The 24,692-nt window shown below is 44.2% G+C and overlaps 1 protein-coding gene across 5 annotated transcripts in view; it reads left to right on the top strand.

The window, feature by feature from the left end:
• Nucleotides 1-24,692, top strand: part of SFI1 (SFI1 centrin binding protein) — an 87,400-nt gene that overhangs the window by 51,377 nt on the left and 11,331 nt on the right. For 2 of the 5 annotated variants that reach the window (XM_040416449.1, XM_040416446.1), the window contains 6 exons: nucleotides 5,663-5,886; nucleotides 5,970-6,080; nucleotides 6,169-6,397; nucleotides 7,341-7,485; nucleotides 10,545-10,677; nucleotides 16,412-16,523. In XM_040416449.1, the coding sequence (XP_040272383.1) occupies nucleotides 5,663-5,886; nucleotides 5,970-6,080; nucleotides 6,169-6,397; nucleotides 7,341-7,485; nucleotides 10,545-10,677; nucleotides 16,412-16,523 (954 nt within the window). Of the gene's footprint in view, nucleotides 1-5,662; nucleotides 5,887-5,969; nucleotides 6,081-6,168; nucleotides 6,398-7,315; nucleotides 7,486-10,544; nucleotides 10,678-16,411; nucleotides 16,524-24,692 lie in introns of those variants that run through there. The other 3 variants (XM_040416448.1, XM_040416447.1, XR_005776176.1) reach the window with 3 other exon arrangements.

Raw genomic sequence — 24,692 nt, 5'->3', positions numbered from 1 at the left:
TTAAGAGTGGTGGATGGGGAAGTGAGCCGGTTCTTCAACAATCCTGAAGAGGCCACAAACTGGCTGGATGGCAGGGGCAGAAACGCCAGACCTCCAAGAGGAAAGCCCGCATAGTCCTTCACCGCCAACGGCAAGGAGGGGATCACTGGACCTGGACTCTGGGACCTGCGGGGACACTTACACTGACTAAGTATCAGTACTCTCTAATGTCATCGGTTTTCATTGATTTCACTTCTCAGCTAAACCTCACAAGAGATAGTGATTAAGCCCATAGTTAGTTAAGAAGGGAAATGTGAGATTAGCAGGGGAATTATATATGATAGTGTAATGATCTTGTACGTCACAACTACTGTCTGGGCAAAGCTGAGATAGTGTGAGTGAGGGGGGGTGACCCTGTTGGACTACTTACTCCTAGTTCTGGATCCCATTAGAAGTTAGGGATTGGGTCCTTTGTCACTATGTTATATATCTTCTATAAGTAAGATACGAGTTATATGGTGCTACTGGAAACTCGCCATACGCACACCCCGTTCATCTGAAGTGCCACACAACTCGTGAAGTGTCTTGTCTTTAACAGCCAAGAGTGTTATAGCTGGTTTAGTGTTTTACCATGCAGGCACTTATCACTTATATCAAGGTACACCTGATTGTTTGAATGTTATATGTTATGTGCCGGGTCGGGAAGGATAAGATTGACATGTCGGAAATACGTATAATGTCCTGGAACGTTAGGGGACTGGGTAGCGCCAGGAAACGCACCATGGTCTTTTCTGCAATCAGAAGATTTAATCCACATATACTCTGTTTGCAGGAAACCCATTTAACGGCAGATACTACTAGACGTACCCAAAAGCCTTGGGTTCAATGGGCACAACATTTATGCTATAACAGCTTGTCTAGGGGGGTGTCGTTGCTGGTACATAAATCCCTTAGGTGGGAAATAGTGGCCAGCCAGATAGACCCGGCTGGGAGATTTGTGCTCATAGCTGCATACATTAACTGTATACTGTATGTTATACTAGGTATCTACATTCCGCCGCCTTTCTCCTTACAGATTGTTCAGCAGGCACGTGGAGGCCACACACACTACTGAGCCTCATTTTGACTTGTTTTAAGGACATTACATCAAAGTTGGATCAGCCTGTAGTGTGTTTTTCCACTTTAATTTTGAGGGGGGCTCCAAATCCAGACCTCCATGGGTTGAAAAATTTGATTTCCATTTTTTTATTTTTGTGTGATTTTGTTGTCAGCACATTCAACTATGTAAAGAACAAAGTATTTCAGAAGAATATTTAATTAACTCAGATCTAGGATGTGTTATTTTTGTGTTCCCTTTATTTTTTTGAGCAGTGTATATCCCACATATAATACATAGAACATTAAAAAGTTTGCCATAAAGGAAGACATAGCATCCATTCGTATCAATCCTCTTATCTACGCAGCTAAAAATCCAGCTGTCTGTCAATCAGTATACTTACTCCCATTGCAAATGAGGAGTAAGTAGAATGATAGCAATGACTCGCCCACCTAGGGGTAAGCAAATGGGATTGTTCTGCAAGGAGGTGCATCTCCTGTAGACAGCAAACCGCAGGGTGGTACACTTTAACACTCGCCTTTCTTTTAATGGCATCTTTAACCCCTCTAACGTTCCAGCTCAGAAATTTCACTGGGTTAGCCATACTTAAATATAAGGAACCTCATCTTAAACTGATACTTTAACTTACATTGTATAGTCAATATTATCCTTTGGAACATGTCTGCGGACCTGGGACCATATTTCCCCAACCCCCCCCCCCCCTCCTTTCCTTAACCTAGAAAACACCCTGCCCATTATCTAAGTAACACTTGAAGTCACTCTTCCTGACAGATCCCACCAATACACCTTGATATTAAGGCCTGTGGGCAGTTAAAATATCAATCAGCAGAGCGAGCTCCCTAAACCCATAATATCTGGCCAGGCGGAATTGAACGCTTCCGTATTTCGCCAAATTTAGGTGCAAACTGATAAACAGCAGAAAAATATAAAATGAAAAACATCCTGCACTAACCTCAGTTATGAGTAATATAGACAATAATGGCTACATGTGACAACCCTATGCATTACACAGGTATCTTAGCTCCTGACAACCACACAAAGCGGACAGGAGGTTATCTATGTACGGTTATAACCATCTGTGCATTGCCACATAATCTGTGTTTACCACCCATAATTTACAATGTCATTTTGCAGAGTTGACCTCTTATTCGCCCTGGTTCCTTTCCGCACAAAGTTGCCTTTCATGTCGGTCCAGCCATTTGGATGCTTCCTTCGGGTCCTCAAAGAAGCTTGTGGATCCAAGAGCCGCTATTCTGAGCCTGGCCGGATATAGCATAGAGTACGATGCTCCGAGTTCCCTCAGACGTCATTTTACATCCAGGCATCTAGCTCGCCTCTTCTGGACTTCCATGGAGAAGTCATGGAAAAATGACACCCTGTGTCCGTCAATAGAAAGATCAGGCAGATCTCTTGCCTTGCGCAAAATAGAATCCCGATCCCTATAGTAGAGCACTTTCATAAGGACCGGTCTCGGTGGCGCCCCTGATGGCAGAGGCCGAGTGGGAACTCTGTGCGCACGCTCGATGGCAAATAAAGGAGTCAAGACGCCCCCTCCAAACTGTTCTTTGAGCCAATTTTCAAAAAACTCAGTGGGGTTAGAGCCTTCCACTTTCTCAGGCACTCCAACTAACCTCACATTGTTTCGTCTCAGTCGGTTTTCGAGATCGTCCTGCTTAGCAGAGATTACATCAAGCCTGCGGAAGTGGTCTGCAGAGTCTCTCTTGAGAGGGTGTACCACATCCTCTATGTCCCCCATACGAACCTCTAGAGACGTAGTACGGTTCGCAAGTTTTCTCAGATCATGCCTGACAATAGAGATATCTTCCTTAATGGCTCCCATCTGCATAGTCAGAATATTAAGTGACTTGCCCCACTTAGAAATGGCTTGGAGAACGTCTTTTATAGTCGGCTCTTCCATATCTGACTCTGGGACATCTGGGTCCCCAGCCCCATCCTGCTCCTGAATGGAGGCAAATCGATTAGGGTGTTGCTTCAGGCCCATCACCTCTCCGGGCCCTTCCCCATCTGAATCCCTTCCCACTCCAGTCAGGGAGGACTCACTGTTGTTGCCGGAGGCACATCTCTCACTGAGGAGCTCCTGAGTGTGCGCGAATTGGCTCCTGAGTGTGACGAATTGTAGCCTCTCAGCTGCATCCTGCTGCAGGTCACACACCCGGTCTCGGCGCTTCGGCATGGCGGCCCCGGCGCCATCTTGCAGAGACTTGCCGGCTCCTTTCCCGTCTCTCCGCTCTGACATGGCAACACGTTGTAAGTGCCTGCGGGTAAGGAAGAGGTCTCTGGACCGACTGATGCTGGTCAGTCCGAAATGTGCAGTAATTCAGGCTGGTTTTAACGGATATTTGTCCGAGGCAGTGCAGGAGCTCCGGAGTTCACGTCCGCTCACATGCTCGGCAAGCCACGCCCCAGAAGAAGCTCGTATCCTTAATGTCACCTTTCATCTGGGGTATGAATAGACCAAAGTTGTCTATATTAAATCTGACGCGTGTTAAAAAGGAAGGTGGCATGTCTCTGCCTGATATACACTTATATTACCTAGCTGGGCAATTGAGAAATATAAAATCATGGCTATTGCCAAATGGCACCCTGTGCAGACAAGAAAAGCATCTTGTAGAATATCTAGATCTCACTAATCTATGGCCAGTTCTAGAACAACCTAAATTGTTCCCCCGTAGGTTGCTACCGATTCATAGGGTGGCTGTCCAGATATGGTCGGCTTGTAAGCATCTACATAACATTGGGTCAGACCTAATGGAGACACCAGTTTGGGATAATCCCATGTTTCCTGATCTGATGGTACTGCGGGACGGTATATTCTGGAAGGAGCATGGGGTTGTCACACTGGGGAACTTTATATAATAATAATGCTTTTAATGATTTTGAGTCCTTGAGTCATAGACATGAGTTGCCCAGGAACACATTCTATAGGTGCCATGCCATGCAAACACATTATAGGGATACCCCAGTCCTATTGTCCACATTTCTGATGATTGGAGTCATAGGTTCTCAAGGACCACGTGGTTTTATATCAGCACTTTACACCCATCTCCTATGTGTCAAACTAAGAGGTAACCCGATGCAAGCACTGTCAAAATGGAAGGCAATGATTCCAGATTTGTCTAATGAAGACGATAAGGAAATACTTGAATCCCCCACACTAGTATCACCAGCCATAAACAATAAGTTTATACAATTATGCATAATACATCAAAGTTATGTCTCCACGGAGGTTACACAGGATGGGCAGGCTTGCTCACTCCCGGTGCCAAAGTTGTGCGTCAGAAAATGCTGATTTCTGGCATCTTATATGGGCATGCCCTTCCATTAATAAGTTTTGGGAGGAGGTGGTGACTCTACTCACAGATTTATTGGGATGTACAGTGCCACTTCATCCTAAAATATGTCTCTTTGGAATATTGGACGAGATTCTATACTCCCACCATACAAGGATATTCTTGAGAGAAACCCTATTTTTGGCACGAAAAGCGATAGCCATTAGATGGTTGGGAGACAGAGCACCTACTCTAGCACAATGGAAGCAATTGGTCAATACTATAATCCCATATGAAAATATTGTGTTCAAGAACAGGGGCTGTATGCCCAAATTTCAAAAGGTGTGGGGGGCATGGTGTTCATCAACACGAACGCTCTATTCAGCTCACAGATTGACAGAGGCTTTGCGAGCGGAACAAGGTAGACACTTGTAAGGTTTGACAGGTTGGGGAAGATGGGAAATAGTAGACCTAGATATGCCACTTTAGCTGTTATTATTGCTACTTCCTTTATTAGCAATATGAGCCCTCCCTCTAGAGATGGGATTAATCTTACCGATATGGCACAGGTGTTAAATGTTTTATTCATTTGAGTCATGTATATGTTACTTGCACAACTCACTTTCATTATGCTGATGTATAATATATGGAAGTATTTGTACAATGAGTGTCATCATAATTGGCTTTGTGTTCAATAAAGCAAATAAAAATAAATAAATACAGGATATATTCACACTTGACAGTCATATTGTGGTTTTTGCCATGATTATGAGCACATAGGGGCACATTTATTAAGACCGGCATTTTAGACGCCGGCCTTAATAATGCCCTAAGCCGGCGGTGGATCCACCAAAGTTATGACAAGGCAGTGGCTTATCCATAAATTTGGTGCGGTAAGACAGCTTACAAGCTGTCTTACATTTGGACCTTTTTTCTACACCTCAAACAAGAGTAGAAAATGGTAAATGAGACTGGCCTACCGGCCCATCCCCCTTTTCCCCACAGCTAGCTGTTGGGCCGCAATCTGCACCTGAAATACACCTAATTTAGGCGTATTTCAGAATGATAAATGACCCCCATAGTGTCAAAACTGCAATTTACCCACAATGTGTGAATACACCCATAAATCTGTTTTATTAACAATCATTTTGTCTTTAGACATTCACTGTATTGATGCAAAGATTTCCCACCACTCAGGACAATATCACTGGATGCTTATTACCTTCATATCTCTATAAACAGTATATTTGAGTCTTTTTTGCATTTTCTGGTCTAGGAGGTGCATATACAGAATCGGGCAGTACGTCGCTGTGCTATGATCTGGAAAGAGAAAGTTTTCAAGAAGTGTCCACAAACTCTGCAACAAAAGAAAGTGACCTTTCAATTACCAGTTATTGATGTGCAGTCGCAGAAAGACTTGCGCTGCAAACCAGTTGCGTTTGTTGCTAATAAAGTTGGGCCTACACCTCTTCCTAGTGGGGAAGCTACCACGAGTACAGTGTAAGACAGATATGGATAGATGGCTGTAGTCACTACATTTTTTTTATGTACAATATAGGTACTAATTTATGTTCTGGTTTTAGACATCCTTTACAGAGAGACCGCCTAAAACCTCGGACCCCAGATTTCTTGTTACAGTCACTGGAAAGAGAGGGTCTCCTTGGAACAGTAATTGTGGAAGCAGGAAACAAAATGTGAGAGATAGCACAGTGCCACCTTTGCTGATACTGTACTTTTACACGAAAATGTAAAATAAATTCTACAAATGTTTTTTTTATACAGTGACTCCAGCACAAGGCACAATACTAAGAGAGACTTTTCATGTACGGATAATTGGCCTGAACTGGAAATGAAACCCACAGTCACAACTAGTGTTGATATTCCTCCTGCAGCTCTATGCTCTTCTGTCCCTGCAGCCCCTCAAGTCGTTAGTTCCCACCAGGCACCATCATTTGCAGTATTAACACCGCTTCCATGGTTTACGCCAAGGATTGATGGACAGGTAGACACTGTGAGTAGACAAACCAAAAAAAAACAATAGAATGTTGCATAATGCAAGCAATATCTGGAAATATTTACTAATAAAATATAGACCAGTTGTTAGGAAAGGAGAAATCCCTCAGCTATGCCCTTATCCAGGGCAATTTTGATTAAAGGGGTTGTCTTACTTCAGCAAATGGCATTTATCATGTAGAGAAAGTTAATACAAGGCACTTGCTAATGTATTGTGGTTGTCCATATTGCCTCCTTTGTTGGCTTGATTCATTTTTCCCTCACATTATACACTGCCTGTTTCCATGGTTATGACTAGGGATGATCGAATCGGATGAAACTTCGTTTGAATACTGTTCGGAGAGAGTGCAAGTGGTACCTTGGAACCGAACCAGAGTTCGGGAAAAGGTTTTTAAAAGTAGAAATTAATTTCTGAAGTTATTACCCGAATTCTCGCGAGACTTTCTGAAGTAATAACTTCGGCTCATCTGAGCCAATACATTCTAATACTGTACGGAGCGCTCGCTCTGTACAGTATTCAAACAAAGTTTTATGCAAATCTAATTCGGATGTTTCATCTGAAGTCGATTTTGCTCATCCCTAGTTACGACCACCCTGCAATCCAGCAGCAATGGCTGTGCTTAAACACTATCGGACAAAGCGCCCTTCTGTGCACACTTCTGTTGTCCCGGCCACCAGAGAGGCTGGTGCTTTTTCCTACAGTGTGCAAGCACGATCACTGCTGATGGATTGCAGGGTGGTCATAACCCTTGGATACGAACAGTGTATAATGTGATTAGAAAAATTAATCAAGCCAGCAAAGGAGGCAACAAGGAGAATCGCAAAGCATAAGGCTTTTGTTACTTATTCAGTATATGCACTTGAAATATTTAATCAGTTTGTTAATACTTTATTTTGTGTGCTCTATATTGATTAGATTTTTTGGGCTCTCCCTTCCTCAGCAGAAAACTTGTATGTCTTATCCAGCAGAGAATCGGCTTACCCAGTATTCGCACTCTAAACAGTTTTCGGATTATTCCAGTCGGCTGCTATCACCAATTGACTTTTTACAGGGCTCAAAACCTGCACCAAACCTCCTCTTTACAGGTAAACAGAAATGTCGAATCAATTTAATGCTAACAGCAAAATCTATCACCCAGGAAAATAAATCTATTGGAAAAACATTTTTTTACTCCTCATAAGGTTTTCTAAATGTTAAAAAAAAAAGCTCAAAGTGTTTGAAAACTGATTGACAACTTTGGCAATAACTGGAACATTAAGCTGTTAGTGACCACCTATGTGTGTTTTCATGGCGGTCACTAACAGGTTTTAAAACTGCACATACCCATGCCCCTGCACCACTATAAAAATGTGTATCCTGTGCCAGGTAGAGTGGGGGTCCAACAGTGTAATGACCCAGGCACCTACTGTAACTGTCAGGATCAGAGAAACCTCCGACTCTGAAGTGCTTTCAGAGGGAGGGGCTCCCTATCTGCCCCCTGCAAATGTGATCACAGGATGCTGATGCCCATACATGGCAGCCAAGAATCTAATGATGGCCCCCAGGTCTGCCTGTTTTGTATGCCTAGGCATGGCCTAATAGTCGTCTTGTCAGTTTTCTACTGACAGCATAATGCGCTATACTACATAAATAGTACAGTGTATTATGAAAGCAATGAAACTAGTCAAAATCTCCTTGGAGGACTAATTAGTGGTAAAGTAGAATATTTATTTATTTTTAAAAGATTTAAATTTTTATAAAAAATAAACTTGAAGGGGGAAAAAGGTCCGCCCTTTACCCTATGTAAAAAAATAAATAAAATTTGAAAAAATAAAAACCCCTCCGCATCAGCATGAATTGATCTATACAATTATTACATTATTCATCAGCACAGTGAATGTAGGAAACCAAAAGAAAATGTCAAGGTTGCTGTGTTTTTTTTATCTGCCACACAAACAAAATTAAAAGCAATTCAAATGTCTTACGTACCTCACACTGGTACCAATAAAAACTACTAGTCACCCTGCAAAAATCAAGCCCTCGCACAGCTCCGTCAGAATTAAAATAAAAAGTTATGGGATGCAACAATGCAAATACATTTTCCATTTTTATGTTTCAAAGGCTATTTATTGAAGTTTTGAAACCGTATAAAATACAGCAAAAATAAAAAGATGAATAAAAAGAAAAATGAACATTCCAATAAGTGTACAGATATGGATACATAAGAAAATATTGGGGTTACATAGTGAGTTATCTATAAAGTAATACAATAGCGAAAATCGGTGGAATAGGAAGAGGACAACCAGGGCTCCCAGAACTTCTCAAAGGCGGCAAATGTATCTGTGTGGATGGCATTAAGTCTTTCATATAAGAGTATCCTATTGGTTCTATCTAGTACCACTTGAAAACTGAGCATATTAGAATGCCATTTGAAAGCTATATGAATTCTAGCAGCCAAGAGTATGCACTGTGATAGCTTGAATTTAGCAAATGTTAACCAAGAGGGTATATACAGTGTAATTTGGCTGGGACCATATAGGTCCTATGAAGTATTTTGATCGATGTTTCTGCTAAAGTAGTTTTGCCAACTGCCTTTAGTCAGTCTGGTGCCATCTGGTGGCTGGGTAAGCTAGATCCAGATCCTCCTCCCAAGCCTCTGGAACAGTGTTTAAGTGTCCCAAAAAATCCTAGACAGCAAACCCTGTTTATATAAAGAGTATATAATAGAACGTTCAAATGTTGTGTATAGTCAAAAGTGGTGTTAGATGGCTCATTTTCCATTTTTAAATAAAGCATTGAAACTTAAAAAAAAATGATGTGCTGCGCTGCCTGACAGGAAAACTCACCTATATCTAGTATATGCATGTCTGCAAAAAAAGGGGGATTAGTCAGCATCTCCCAGTGCGCAGGTGCACGCTGCCATGGCAAAGACCTAGAGGAAAAAAATGAGAAAATGCAGCAGCACCCTGCAAATCAGATAAAGTACAACAATGCCATAGTCACAAAAATTATAGTGCTAATACTACGCTTATTTATAAAGTGAGATGCTTCGCCAATGCATTTTGTACAAAACCATTTGAGCCCGTCTGCCGAACGTCAAGGCGATCTCTGTAAGACGGGTCCTAACACTAAATACTACCTGTTATGCACCATAATGGCCGCCATAAAATTCAGGGAGTGTTGGATCCACATGCATGCTGGATCCACTCTGCCTTTTACCATTTTTGGTGCCAAAATGGCCTCCATTACAAGGGATGCAGGTACCAACATGCATGCCGAGCCCACTCTATACCTTTCCTTGTGCTAGACAGCTTCCAATGAATGTAGTACAGAATGCATTGGCCAAGCATCTCACTTTATAAATAAGCATAGCATTAGCACTATAATTTTTGTGACTATGGCATTGTTGTACTTTATCTGATTTGCATGGTGCTGCTAGTATATGCATGTGCCAGACTGTAGTGTGTAGTGAGGCCTCACCCCCTCAGGCAGTGCTAAAAGTGGAGGCAACCAGTCCTGCTAATATTCTAGGATAGGTTGCTGGCGGCCATTTTCAATCACTCCTGTAGAACTACTTTACGTTATTCACTGTCCACAAGATAGGGGATAACTATTAGATCAGTGGGGTCCTACCACTGGGTCTGGGATTCCCTTTGATCACGGTCGCCTATCTCCGGAACTCCCATAGAAATTTCATTTTGGAGGGCTCCATGGGGTATGGGGTCCCAGTGGCAGAACCCAGACCGATCTACTACAGGGGATATATTAATATTCCTTTAATGCTAATGTACATACATTTGTCATGTTAATTATCCCACACAGTGAACGCAGTAAAAAAAACAAAAAAAAAACACTACAATTGCTGTTTTTACTTCTCAATCCCAAAAAAGAATAATGAGCTATCAAAATGGTAACAATGCAAGCTTAAGGCTTCCTTTACAAATCAAGCCCCCATTGCTGCTTTGTTAGAAGAAGAAAAAAGTTGTGATGCAGCGATGCAAAAGCATTTTTTAAAGGTCTTGTATGGTGCAAAAGTAGTTAAACTTAAGAAAAAAACTATATATTTATTTGGCATAGCTTGATCAATAAGGGGGTTGAAAAAATCTCTGCCATTTGGCATGCAAGGTATCATAAGCTTATATCACTTCTCAAAAATCTGTTCTAGAAAATTTAAATCTGCAAGAGGAGAACAAAAATTTAGTGACCACAAGCGGGACAGAGAAAACTGCCCTAGAAAAGGAACTGTCTGAAATTCAGCATTTTCTGCAGCAGTACCGTCACCAGAAGCAGGAGCTAAGGTATTATTGCATTCTACTCATCTTGGGCTGAACATATATATTTTTTTAAATCTTCTTTATTAAAAATGTTCAAGAGCTTTTCCTTTACAGCTTTTACTTTTCAGTGTATGTGCACACTGTTTTTGCTCCACAGTGAATCCTTGTTTATTGGTGCTTTGCACCGGTGCCTCTGACACCTGTGGGTCAGCAGCCAACTACAGGACTACTCCAGGAGGTAGCAGCCTGGTTGGCTCCCTGCAGTGAAGTCCAGATCACTTTACAGGGGTTAAAAGGGGAATCGCCAGGATAATGCCCTGAGGTTTAGCCCAGAGTCAAACTGGTTTGTTGGCACAGTGGGTCCACAGCCACTGTACGATGCATTCTCCTGCTTATGCAGTAGAATGCGCCTGCTAGATCTCATCCCCCCGGAGTACCCCTACCACCCCCGCAAGAAAATTACTGGCCCAATTCCCCAACTGTATAGATCGAGATAAAGTTCTTCAAATGGCATGAGGGTGGAGCTTCAACCTCACTGACAAAGTGACGAGTGGCTAGGGCGGTGGTGAATGGGCGAGCAGTGTCAGGAAAGGATGGGATGGAGCTCCAATCTCATTGACAAAGTGACAAGTGGCCAGGGCAGTAGTAAATGGGCGTATGAGCTTCCGAGGCAGTGGTGCAGAGATGAATAGATATGGCAAAGGGGCGGGGTCGCACGCTGCAGCCAGGGAAGGTGAGACATAAAAGAAAGCTAGCTGCTGGAGACAGCAGCCCTGGTGAAAATAATATAAATTAAAGCGTGACTACAATCAGCAACATCAAAGAAAGCGTGACACACCACTTACAGGGGTATTCTGGTTGTTTGAAGTTATCCTGTGGATGGGGGAAACTGTTAGGTCGGTGGGGGTCCTACCGCTGGGACCCCCACCAATCATGAGAACAGGGGTCCCGTACCCCCTGCAACCTCCCTGAAATGAATGGAGCAACCAGTTGGGCATGCATGTTACTGCTCCATTCATTTCTGTGGGAATTCCAGGGATAGCTGAGGACTGTACTCGGCTATCTCCAGAAATCCCATAGAAAAGAATGGAGCTGCCATGCACATGTGCAACCAGCTACTCCACCAGTCTAATAGTTATCCCCTATCCTGTGGATAGGGGATAACCTCAAACAACTGGAATACCCCATTAAGCATGGGAACGCATGGTCCAGCAGGCCTTGCAGGGCAGATGTTCAGTCCAGGGCTAATTAACAGCTAAGCCCACTAGTACTTATTAACATCTATTTGAATATTGGACTGCTTGAAAAATGAAAGTGTAAAATTAAAAAGCAAAGCTTAAAAGGAAAAGTAAATCAGGTGGCGCTATTGATTTTCATTTTAGCACCGAAATTACTTTCAGGGATGAAAACTGAATATTAAACTGTCACTTTGCCTTTCATTTATCCATTTTGCATCTCGGCTTTATTTCTTTAATTTGACCATAAAATACTAGTATTATTAATGAAAGTTAAATGACACAACTGAAAATTAAATGGCAAAAGGCTTTGTTTTAATTTCGTCACATATTACCCATGCTTTAATGAAAACTGAAATTGCAAATTAAGTGATTTCATTTGAATTTTGACATAAAATTTTCACAAGAGTGACAAAAGAAATGTTCATTTTATTTTTTCCATTTTAATTTTATTTATAGCCGGATTTGCCTGCCATATTGCTAAAGCCTTGCGACATCCAAAACGTCTGGGTGGTATGGCCCTCCCAGATTGTTATATTTATTACTTCACCTAGTAAATTACATTATCTGTACTCTTGGGTGACTCGGATCCCACTTCCTACCCATGAATATCATTTGGGATATTATTTGGATCTTCAGCATGTGTGGCGAGTCTTGGAGCAGCCTGCCTCATTTCTTAAACCTTTACTTCCTCTTCACTGGCCACAGGCAGGGGCTCCATAGGAACTAATGTGCAGCAGCGTCGTCTTAAACAGGAGGACAGGCGCTGCTGCACACCCACATCAGTGATGCCTGCCTCTAAAACCGCCCAGAACAGTGCTATACATAGCCCATTTGTGCCAGTGACCTCACCAGGCTCCATGCTAGGCATGCTCCGCTACGTCACCAGCTCACAACAAACAGACCTTGCCCTGCGCAAGGCAAGGGGAACATCGGAGCAAGGAAATGCTCCACTCCTACATGGTAAACCACGACAACCCCTTTAAGTACCAGAATTGGTATATACATGACTCTATAGTATACATGAAAAATAGAAAAAGGAGATTTTGTATAACTTACCAGTAAAAATTATTTCTCGCTCTTCATTGGGGGACACAGGAACCTTGGGTATAGCTATGTCCTCTAGGAGGCGTTGACACTAGATAAAGCTGTTAGCTCCTCCCCTGGCAGCTATACCCCCTCCAGCCTGGAGAGAGAGCTTCAGTTTGTATACAAGCAGTAGGAGAAGCAAGCTAACCCATAAAAACACATGGAACACCAACCATGTCAAAAGACCCAACGGGGTTCTAACCAGCAAAAGCCACAACTGTGGCTGGACAACAATACTGAGTGGGTGCTGTGTCCCCCAATGAAGAGCGAGAAAGAGATTTTACAGGTAAGTTATCCAAAATCTCCTTTTCTCGCCCATATTCATTGGGGGACACAGGAACCATGGGACGTCCAAAAGCAGTCCACAGGGAGGGAAAAACCACAGCCCCATGGAAGCAAGCGTCCCAGCAGGCATCAGAACTTCCGCCTGCAAGACCATGCGGCCCAAGGCAGCGCCCGCCGATGCATAACTATGCACCTGGCCAAAATTTTGTGAATGTGTGAAAGGAGGACAGCAGCCGCCTTGCACAACCACGCGGCCGAACTTTGATCCTCCAAGCCCAAGAGCGCCCACCTCTCCGGTGTAGTGAGCCATGACACCGAAGGGCGGAACCCTGCCCTGGGTGCAGTATGCTTCAGCAATTGCAGACGTGCAATTGCCACCCTGGAGGCCGCCAATGCCTTTCGAGGACCCTCCGGGATGAAAAAAAAAAGAAAAGGGGAGTCCGTATGCCGGAAGGAACTGGAGGTCGGCAAATAAATCTTTAGAACCCTGACAGCGTCCAATGGAGTAACTCCCTTTCCCTAGGGTGCAAAGGTGAGGGACAGTGACGGAGAGGTTCTCTGCAAGAGAGCGCCCCAACCCGGACACCCGTCTGATGGATGTGATGGCCACAAGAAAAAATAAATAAAAAATACCTTCCCGGAAGGAGTCGGAGAGACATCTCCCGCAAGGGTTCAAGGGGAGAATTCCAGAGCGCTGAAAGGACTAAGTTCAGAGCCCAAGGCGGTAAGGAGGACGGTACAGAGGAATCGTATGTGCCATTCCCTGAAGGAAGGTCATTATGGGCCCCGGTTGAGTCAGAGGACGCTGGAAAAGGATAGAAGCGCCGAACTTGACCTATCAAGGAACCAAGGACTAAACCAAAAATCCAGGACCGCAGGATCCACCTCTGCTAATGGGAAGCGCTCCACGGAAACGGTAATTGGTCCACCGACATCCCCAGAGCCGACGAGGCATGTGGGGAGACTGAGAAGCTGGCTGATAAACTACCGAGAAAAGAAAGCCTGAATGAGGTATGTCCAACCGCAAGCCAAGGAATCAATACATTGGATAGGTACAGACAATATGAGAATCACCGGCGGTGGAGTTCCGCCAGCGACCGTGTATTGACGGCGTAGCAACGCTGCTCGACGGAAATTTCGACCAGACCAAGACGAGAGAAAAAACTCCTGCCTCGAGGAGGAAGAACAGAAGGAGTGTTCCGTTCCAGGAACGAAACTCCATCAACGGTGGTGAGTAGTGACAGCACCCCCGCTCCGCCTAGCGTGGCGAGTCTCGTAGTCTAGCCACGGAATGTGCAGTGAAAAGGCAGGACTACCATCGGACTGACGTGGCAGTCATTAGTCAAGTCTTAAGAGAGGTAGTTGTAGATACGGGTAGTACACCCAGGACCAACGGGTAGGATTCACCTGTAGAAGGAGGAATATGGAAAACGTCACAGCCCAACAGTCGATCTGGAACAAGACTGGAAGAAAAATACCACAGAACCAATACTAAAATAAAAAATCTTCAGGAGATCCCAGCAGAGCAGGGAGGTCTTGCCTCCTATTGACACTAGAAAAAACTGAAGCTCTCTCTCCAGGCTGGAGGGGAGGAGCTAACAGCTTTTACTAGTGTCAACGCCTCCTAGAAGACATGGCTATACCACGGTTCCTGTGTCCCCCAATGAATATGGGTGAGAAATCTACTTTATCAGGTTATCGGTGCTTGATGTTCAGATCTGATTTTGGCAGTACTTCTCCTCCTGCATCCCCTTCACAACACTTTGTCATATGGACATTGCGGTAAATTCATTTCATTAGCCACAAATGTATACACCTCACAAATGCCACATTTTTTAGTCAGTGCAGAAGCCACTCTCACCATCAGCAGTCTTCACCCTCGGTCCGTTCCAGCAGGGTCGCCCCTTCAGCTACTGGCACCGTAGTGGCAGGACGCTGGAAGAGGGACTTGGCGTGCGGGCGACCCTTACGCTGGTGGGATGCAGGGGAGCTAGGCTGCCCTGCTCCACCTTGCCATCTGTGGGGGAGGCAGCAGTGCCGATGACCGGCACTGGCGCAGCTCGACCCCGGGAGAAACAGAGGGGTCTAGTGCGTCTCTGTTGTCCCTGAAGAGAAGAAAAAGTAAAATAAAATAAAAAAATGTATAAGGAGAGAAAAAAACAGCCCTGCAGAGCAGGGAGTGTCTTGCCTCCTTGGACACTAAGCAAAAACTGTCAGTCTCTCTCTCCAGGCTGAGGGTATAGCTGCTGGAGGAGGGGCTTAACAGTTTTCACTTATAGCTGAGCTATACCAAGGTCTCCTGTGTCCCCCAAGGAAAATGAGCGAGAACATAATTCTCATATTAATATATTCTCTTATAATATTCTTGTATATGCTTTAATGCAATTTTCTTGTATAATAATAATAATAATAGATTTTTATTAAATGACATCATGAAAGACAACGTATAAATAATAATAAATGTGATGAATAGCAGTAATGCAGTAGCGCTGCGAATCAGCAGCTCACCAAAGGTACACAGGATAACTGTACCCTCTTCAAACACCACTCCTTATGGCTTTAGCAGCAATATTCATGCGGAGATCAAAAAAAACCTCCTCAAAAAGCCAAAGGAGGATGTATATTACAATAGTATAGGTAATTACTTGCAGGTAAACACATCACAAAGGTTGCAGCAACCATACGGGATGATATAAGATGTCTATGTGAACATGGTAAAGCCACTTACATACAACAACCCCTATGGAGCCCAATAGCAAAAACTAGCAAGTAAATACCTAATAAATACCTAATAAAATATAGTGAGGGACAAACCTTAGACCTCTGGCGAGTGCACCCCGACGCGCGTTTCGCTCGGTTTCTTCTCCGCATGAATATTGCTGCTAAAGCCATAAGGAGTGGTGTTTCAAGGGGGTACAGTTATCCTGTGTACCTTTTGATGAGCTGCTGATTCGCAGCGCCACTGCATTACTGCTATTTATCACATTTATTATTATTTATACGTTGTCTTTCATGATGTCATTTAATAAAAATCTTTTATTATACATGTGTGTTTTCGTTTGTTGGTAATATTGAGTATATGCTCACACACAGTCTCTCATCTTTCTGATGATTGTTTCGGTTCTAATGCAATTTTTTTTGTTTTAAAGAACCTGGCACAAGCATGCTCAAGTGTTAAGGGGGTGGTTGGATGCTGTTGGCCTCATTGTGGACCCTGATGAACAAATAACAGCCCAGGAAATAAAGAAAGAACTGCAACAGGTAGACTGATCAATTTAATTTATAGAATACTACACTTTGAGATAACAAATAAGTGATAGCGCTAGATCTGACCATTAGTATGGATTGTTATGTCCCTTAGCTGGTGGATCCAGACTAGTTGCCAACATATATACCCATAGGCAAAACATGGAAACAGGATATTCTGCTCCTCCTATTATTGAGAAGCACTGTGTAGTACAGATGTGAGTAAAGCATTTAGAGTGAGATGTAACACTATTTGATGTGAATCATGACTATGTCTTTCTGCTCACTGTTCCTCCCCTCTCCACAGACTTCTATGGAATAATGTAATCTGATCCTTCAGTGAGCAGGCGGCCTATCATTTTCTCTTAAGACTGATTTTATCACAAAATTCTGAGAGAATGTTAGTTTAGGAAAGGGCAGGTGCAAAAGAGCTGATAACTCTTATTCGTCTATAGCAGGGATGCCCAACCTGCGGCCCTCCAGCTGTTGCAAAACTACAACTCCCAGCATACCCAGACAGCCTTCAGTTATCAGCCTACAGCAGGGCGTGGAAGTTGTAGTTTTATAACAGATGGAGGGCTGCAGGTTCAGAATCCCTGGTCGATACTATTGATTTATGTAAAGTTGTGTGAAACAACAGTGGCCATTTAAGTGACTATTCCCATTGACATAGGTGGAACATTACAGTATAACATCTTTGGTTATTTAGCACCAAAGATGGGCCACTGCTCCATTTTTCTAGTTTTAATAAATCTCTCTACTTGTTTTGCACACAGTGTGCAAGATATAGCAAGAGTTATACCAAGATGGCAACTATTCCGTGATACATTGCCATTGCTCTGATAGCTCGCACAACACCTATGACTGTTACATACTTGTAATGGCATCCCCGAGATTATTAGGACGTCTACCTAATGTGTGTAGCAGCGTTTTTTTTTTTTTTTTGTATTCCCACTGAAAAATTGTTTGGCTTTCTACCACAAATGTATTCTAATTAGGGATGAGCGAACTTGTGTTTCAAGTTCGGCGTACAAGGTTCAGGTTATCTAAGAATTCCGTTATGGATTCTGCTACCACGGACCATAACTTATAACCCGAACCTTGTACGTCGAACTTGAAACACAAGTTCGCTCATCCCTAATTCTAATATGTAAGCATACATGCTAGATGGGGTGTGTAAACTAGCCCCCATGTTCTAGTCCTTGCTGTCGTCAGCAGACAGAATTGTTACTAAGCGCTTTCAGGCTTTCCTTGCCAGATGAGTCCCCTTAATGAGGTTGCTATAAAGTACAGCTCTTATTATGAAGGATCTAGCTAGTGTCTGCGTTGTATGTCCAGCCAAATTGTATCATTAGGTGTTGTGTTTCTGCAGGTGAAATAAGAAGTCGCCTGCTGCTTTTTCTACATTCTGCTATTTGTCAGGCTGAGGCCACAGGGATTTTGAAACTGCACGAACTCTGTTAATGTAAAGGGGTATTCTGGTAGTTTTAAGTTATCCCCTATCCACAGGATAGGGGATAACTATTACATTGGTGGGGGTCCCAGCCGTGGGACCCCCACCGATCACAAGAACAGTGGTCCCGTGCCCCCTGCAGCCTTCGTGAAATTAGTGGAGCGGCTGCTCCCTTCACTTCTATGGGAATTCCGGAGATAGCAGAGTGCTGTACTCGGCTATCTCTGGAACTCCCATAGAAATGAAGGGAGCAGCCGCGTGCATGTGCGACCGTCCGCTCTGTTTAGGGGGTACAGGGCCCCTATTCTTGTGATCAGTGGGGGTCCCAGTGATAGGACCCCCACTGATCTAATTATCCCCATTGGATAGGGGATAATTTGAAACAACTGGAATAACTCTTTACGTTGTAGTTAGCCGCCTTCTACAGCTCAGCTCCGCCCCTGCAATCCTACCTGTCCCTCTGCCAGATCCTGCGCACTAGGCTTAGCCTGATGCGCCGCGGACTCCTGGCAGCGGCTTCGTTGAGCGAAGTGCGCATGCGCTGGCCTGATGCGCATGCGCACTTCGTTCAACGAAGGCAGCGCTGGGTACCGGACAGCGAGGGGTGCGGCCGGGCACCCTGTATTAACGGACCTCCCCTTGGGCACCCTGTATTAACGGACCTCCCCTTGGGCACCCTGTATTAACGGACCTCCCCTTGGGCACCCTGTATTAACGGACCTCCCCTTGAGTGATTGACAGGTTATAAAAAAAACAGTTTTTTGGGCAAATAGAGCCCCACCGACGTCCGGAACCCCCACCGATTTGAGAAGGCAGCGGAGCATGCAGTAGTGCCACTGCCTTCTCTCTGTTTTCCTAGGCCAAGTGATGTCGCGTTCATCTGTCACGTAGCCTAGGCAGAGCTCAGCCCCATTTAAACAAGTAGGGCTGAGCTGCGATACCAAGCACAGCTGCTATACAGTGTACGGTGCTGTGCTTGGTAAGCTGCGAGAAGGCAGTGGGGCTCACAGGAGCGCCGCTGCCTTCTCAAAACAGGTGAACGATGGGAGTCTTGGGCATTGGATCCCCATGATCTGATACTGATCACCTATCCAAACAATAGGTCATCAGTAAAAAATAAAAACTTGGAAAAACACCTTTAATGTATTTTCTCCATAATGCTCCAGTCTGGATTCCAATTACAGTTAATGCCATTTTTTGTGACTAGATTTGGAAATGGGGTATCCAAGAATAAAACTAGAACGATTTCAGAGGCATGGAGGGCTGGCTTTGCCAAATTTATGGCCAGATGCAGCATCCTACGGGGTTGGGGAGATGGAGATAAGTTAGGCTACATTCACACTAGCGGTTTTTGCGGATCTGTAATGGATCTGCAAAAACGCTTCCGTTACAATAATATAACCGCATGCATCAGTCATGAACGGAGTCTGTTGTATTATGTCTTCTATAGCCATGACTGATCCGTCATGAACACCATTGAAAGTCAATGGGGACGGATCCGTTTTCTATCGTGTCAGAGAAAACTGATCCGTCTCCATTGACTTACATTGTGTGTCAGGACGGATCCGTCTTTCTCCGCACCACATGGCAGACAGAATCACTGTAGGTAGCGTTTTGGTGTCCGCCTCCATTCTGGTGACTGATCGGAGGCAAACTGATCCATTCAGAATGCATTAGGGCAAAACTGATGCGTTTTGGCTTTCTGTTTGAAAGATCCGTTCAGGGCTCTCAAAAGTGGCTAAATATAAACAAAATAACAAATGAGTGCAAAAATTTTTTTTTTTTTTTTTAAATTCTTTATTTAAATGAATACGGAAGTCCAACCGTGCATTAGCAAAGTCAATACAGTACATCCATTGTATCAAAGATATAGCACATCAATGATATCACCTTATACGTCAACTAACATAACAATATCTAATGGCACTTGTGGTATAATGATAGGAACCTCGCCAGAGCAGGAACCCTTTCGACTGATCCATAACCACATCGGGCTAAAATAGTAAAAACATAATCCTGGCCTTAAAACAAAGCTACCAGGAAGAGTAAAGCAGCATAAATGCACACAGATTAGGAGGAGCAACCACTAGACAATAAACAACAGAAGGAGGGAAACAATACACACAAACAATAGACACTAAAGGGGGGGTGGGTACTGGAGAGGGGGTAAACCCATAGAGTACAGAGTAAGATCCGCAGCTTAGGCCAGAAGGTCCTGAAACTCCTGAGACTCCTGAAAAGAAAACCAAGGGGCCCATGAATCAAGGAAGGCTTTATGCTTGGCTCGCAGCTGCGAGGTGAGTTCCTCCATTCTCCGGATCTCCTCCACCTTTTGGATCCAACAACTAATTGTCGGAGGCGCAGAGAGCTTCCATCTCGCAGGGATACATGACCTAGCCGCTATCACCAGGGAGCACAAACATGACTTCCGAAGCACACTCATTGGCAGATCCGAGAGAAATAAGAAGAAGAAACCAGGGGTGTGTGTGGTATCGTAAATCGGAAAATTGAGGACAAGGACCAACTGCCAAAAAGGACAAATTTTTGGGCAATCCCAGAAAATGTGCATCATGGAGCCCATATCGGAGTCACAGCGCCAGCAAATAGAAAACGCGGATGGGAACATTTTCTGCAATCTGGTTGGAACATAGTACCATCTGGACATCATCTTATAACCTGCCTCCTGGAACCTACTCGCTATGGATGACCTGTAGAGCAGACTGAAGAGTTTTGACCAGTGATCGGGGGGGATGTTCACTCCCAGGTCTTGGGACCATTTAGCCACAAACGGTGGAAGATAGTCCTGTCGAGGGGCTACCAAGGACTGATAACATTCGGAAAGGGAATGTCTGTAGGCGCCCAACCCAACACAAATTTTTTCAAACTAGGTAAGAGCCCTGTTGTACCCTGTGGAGGTCGGAATAGAGGATAAAAAATGTGTCAGTTGCCTGGATCTCAAGAAACCCAAAGGGCAGGGATCTGTTATACTTAAAATCTCGTCATAGGTGCGCCATCTGCCTGAAGTTCTGAATTAGGGAGCACGGGACCTACCATTAGTCCTCCACTGCAAGAACGGTCCGCCCTTGCAACCCGCTGGGAAAGTGGGATTCCCCAAGATGGGAAATCAAGGTGAGGGGGAGATCAGGGGATTATCTCTAATTCTATAGAACTGTGAAATAGTGGGGCCGATTGTGGGATGATTAGACAGGGCTGAAGGTGGTTTCAAATCCACCCAGGGCAGGGAAGCTATCGGACAGTTCGAGCATAGTTGTTCAATTGATACCCACTGCTTGAGCTGTGAATGCCTAGACCAATCCACTATCCTTTGGAGCAGGGAGGTCAGGTACACCTAGCCCCCCTTTGTCCCTCGGTATGTGTAAAAGAGATCTGGCGAGTCTCGGGCTACCCTTTGCCCAAATAAACCTAAATATGTCCCCATGAATCCTGTTGAAGAATCCTGTTGAAGTTTGATGGGAAGGGTCTGAAAGAGGTATAACACTCGTGGGAGAATGTTCATTTTGAAAATGGCACATCGTCCAAACCACGTGTGCAGTCCTTTCGACCACTTCTTAAGATCTTCCCTAATCCGATCCCGGAGAGGGATAAAGTTTCTGTGGTACACCTCTTTCAGATCCTGTGCCTAGGTATTTCACTGCTCCAGATGCCCACTTGAAAGGGAAGGAGGCAACTAGGTCAGCCACGAGCGTGGCCGGAAGGAACACATTCAAGGCCTCTGATTTCTGGAAGTTAATCTTCAGATTCGAGAGGCCATGAAACGTGTGGAATTCCGAGTGCAAAAATTATACATGACACAAAATTGGTACGTGGCGGCACCTGAGAGTATAACCGGTTGTCCTACCGTAACCCAGGTGTCATCCGGTCGTTGTGGATGTTCAGAAGATGTTCGTCGTACTGAAAAAAAATTCTTAGTGGTAGGCACCGGACATGGATGATAGAGGGCTCTAAGTCCCTATTTCACCCTAGGATAGGGATACTGATTTGTCCCTGGTGTCCTAACCACGGAGCACTCATCCTAAAAAGAACGACCCAGTCCAGAACCTTACCCTTACTCTACTTGGTCCTGTTGTGCCGTAGTGCAGCTAATCCCTACATGCATGTTTCATGTACAAATCATCAGGGGAACGAACTGTTGTGCAGTCGGGCAGGGCATGAATCACCTGGAATGTTACTCCAAGTTGATTCTAACATTCACACTGAAGATATTCAGGTATAACAGAGTGAGTGGAGGACACTTACAAATAATGAGCCCCTGGTGTGGGATCCATTGTGTATCAGGGCTGAAACAGGCCTAAAGAGAATGGGCCATATATCAAGACAGGGAGGTCTGCTGATGTGCAGGTCCCGGTATGTCCTGAGGTTATGGTACAACCTGCCCGAGGACGCCCGCCCACGCTGTTTTTAAATATGATCATGCCTCAGAAAGAGGCTTGGAGCGCGGTGACGCGATGGGGGAGGTTCGCGTACCCGCGCAGGCGCAAATCTGATCACTCCTCAGAGTGAGGCTTGGAGCGCAGCGCGGTGACGTGATGGGGGCTGTTCACGCACCCGTGCATTCCGCGCTGGAGATAGCAGCGCTTCCAGGACTATGTCTTGCTTTCTAGCGCAGCCAGGCAGGCAAACGTCATTTGCAAGGAGCCAATCGGGTGTGTCAGTGGCTCCAGACACAGTTACTCTATTGGCTTGTGGCGAGAGTTGTTGCTATGTAACCGGGATTGTTTACAGCAACTATCACCAGAGCGCCGCTCTCCTAACCTTAACCACTTCAGCCCCCAGTGCTTAAACACCCTGAAAGACCAGGCCACTTTTTACACTTCTGACCTACACTACTTTCACCGTTTATTGCTCGGTCATGCAACTTACCACCCAAATGAATTTTACCTCCTTTTCTTCTCACTAATAGAGCTTTCATTTGGTGGTATTTCATTGCTGCTGACATTTTTACTTTTTTTGTTATTAATCGAAATTTAACGATTTTTTTGCAAAAAAATGACATTTTTCACTTTCAGTTGTAAAATTTTGCAAAAAAAACGACATCCATATAGAAATTTTGCTCTAAATTTATAGTTCTACATGTCTTTGATAAAAAAAAATGTTTGGGTAAAAAAAAAATGGTTTGGGTAAAAGTTATAGCGTTTACAAACTATGGTACAAAAATGTGAATTTCCGCTTTTTGAAGCAGCTCTGACTTTCTGAGCACCTGTCATGTTTCCTGAGGTTCTACAATGCCCAGACAGTACAAACACCCCACAAATGACCCCATTTCTGAAAGTACACACCCTAAGGTATTCGCTGATGGGCATAGTGAGTTCATAGAACTTTTTATTTTTTGTCACAAGTTAGCGGAAAATTATGATTTTTATTTTTTTTTTTTCTTACAAAGTCTCATATTCCACTAACTTGTGACAAAAAATAAAAAGTTCTATGAACTCACTATGCCCATCAGCGAATACCTTGGGGTCTCTTCTTTCCAAAATGGGGTCACTTGTGGGGTAGTTATACTGCCCTGGCATTCTAGGGGCCCAAATGTGTGGTAAGTAGGTAATTGACCTGTGAAATCCTAAAGGTGCTCTTTGAAATATGGGCCCCTTTGCCCACCTAGGCTGCAAAAAAGTGTCACACATGTGGTATCGCCGTATTCAGGAGAAGTTGGGGAATGTGTTTTGGGGTGTCATTTTACATATACCCATGCTGGGTGAGAGAAATATCTTGGCAAAAGACAACTTTTCCCTTTTTTTATACAAAGTTGGCATTTGACCAAGATATTTCTCTCACCCAGCATGGGTATATGTAAAATGACACCCCAAAACACATTCCCCAACTTCTCCTGAGTACGGCGATACCAGATGTGTGACACTTTTTTGCAGCCTAGATGCGCAAAGGTGCCCAAATTCCTTTTAGGAGGGCATTTTTAGACATTTGGATACCAGACTTCTTCTCACGCTTTGGGGCCCCTAGAATGCCAGGGCAGTATAAATACCCCACATGTGACCCCATTTTGGAAAGAAGACACCCCAAGGTATTCAATGAGGGGCATGGCGAGTTCATAGAAATTTTTTTTTTTTGGCACAAGTTAGCGGAAATTGATATTTTTAATTTTTTTCTCACAAAGTCTCCCGTTCCGCTAACTTGGGACAAAAATTTCAATCTTTCATGGACTCAATATGCCCCTCACGGAATACCTGGGGGTGTCTTCTTTACGAAATGGGGTCACATGTGGGGTATTTATACTGCCCTGGCATTCTAGGGGCCCTAAAGCGTGAGAAGAAGTCTGGAATATAAATGTCTAAAAAATTTTACGCATTTGGATTCCGTGAGGGGTATGGTGAGTTCATGTGAGATTTTATTTTTTGACACAAGTTAGTGGAATATGAGACTTTGTAAGAAAAAAAAAAAAAAATTCTGCTAACTTGGGCCAAAAAAATATCTGAATGGAGCCTTACAGAGGGGGGGGGGATCAATGACAGGGGGGTGATCAATGACAGGGGGGTGATCAATGACAGGGGGGTTGATCAATGACAGGGGGGTTGATCAATGACAGGGGGTTGATCAATGACAGGGGGGGTGATCAGGGAGTCTATATGGGGTGATCACCACAGTCATTGATCACGCCCCTGTAAGGCTTCATTCAGACGTCCGGATGCGTTTTGCGGATCCGATCCATCTATCAGTGGATCCGTAAAAATCATGCGGACGTCTGAATGGAGCTTTAC

This window comes from Bufo bufo, chromosome 2 (genome assembly GCF_905171765.1).
Source record: "Bufo bufo chromosome 2, aBufBuf1.1, whole genome shotgun sequence".
Lineage (NCBI taxonomy): Eukaryota > Metazoa > Chordata > Amphibia > Anura > Bufonidae > Bufo > Bufo bufo.
This window is presented reverse-complemented; position numbering and strand designations above follow the sequence as displayed.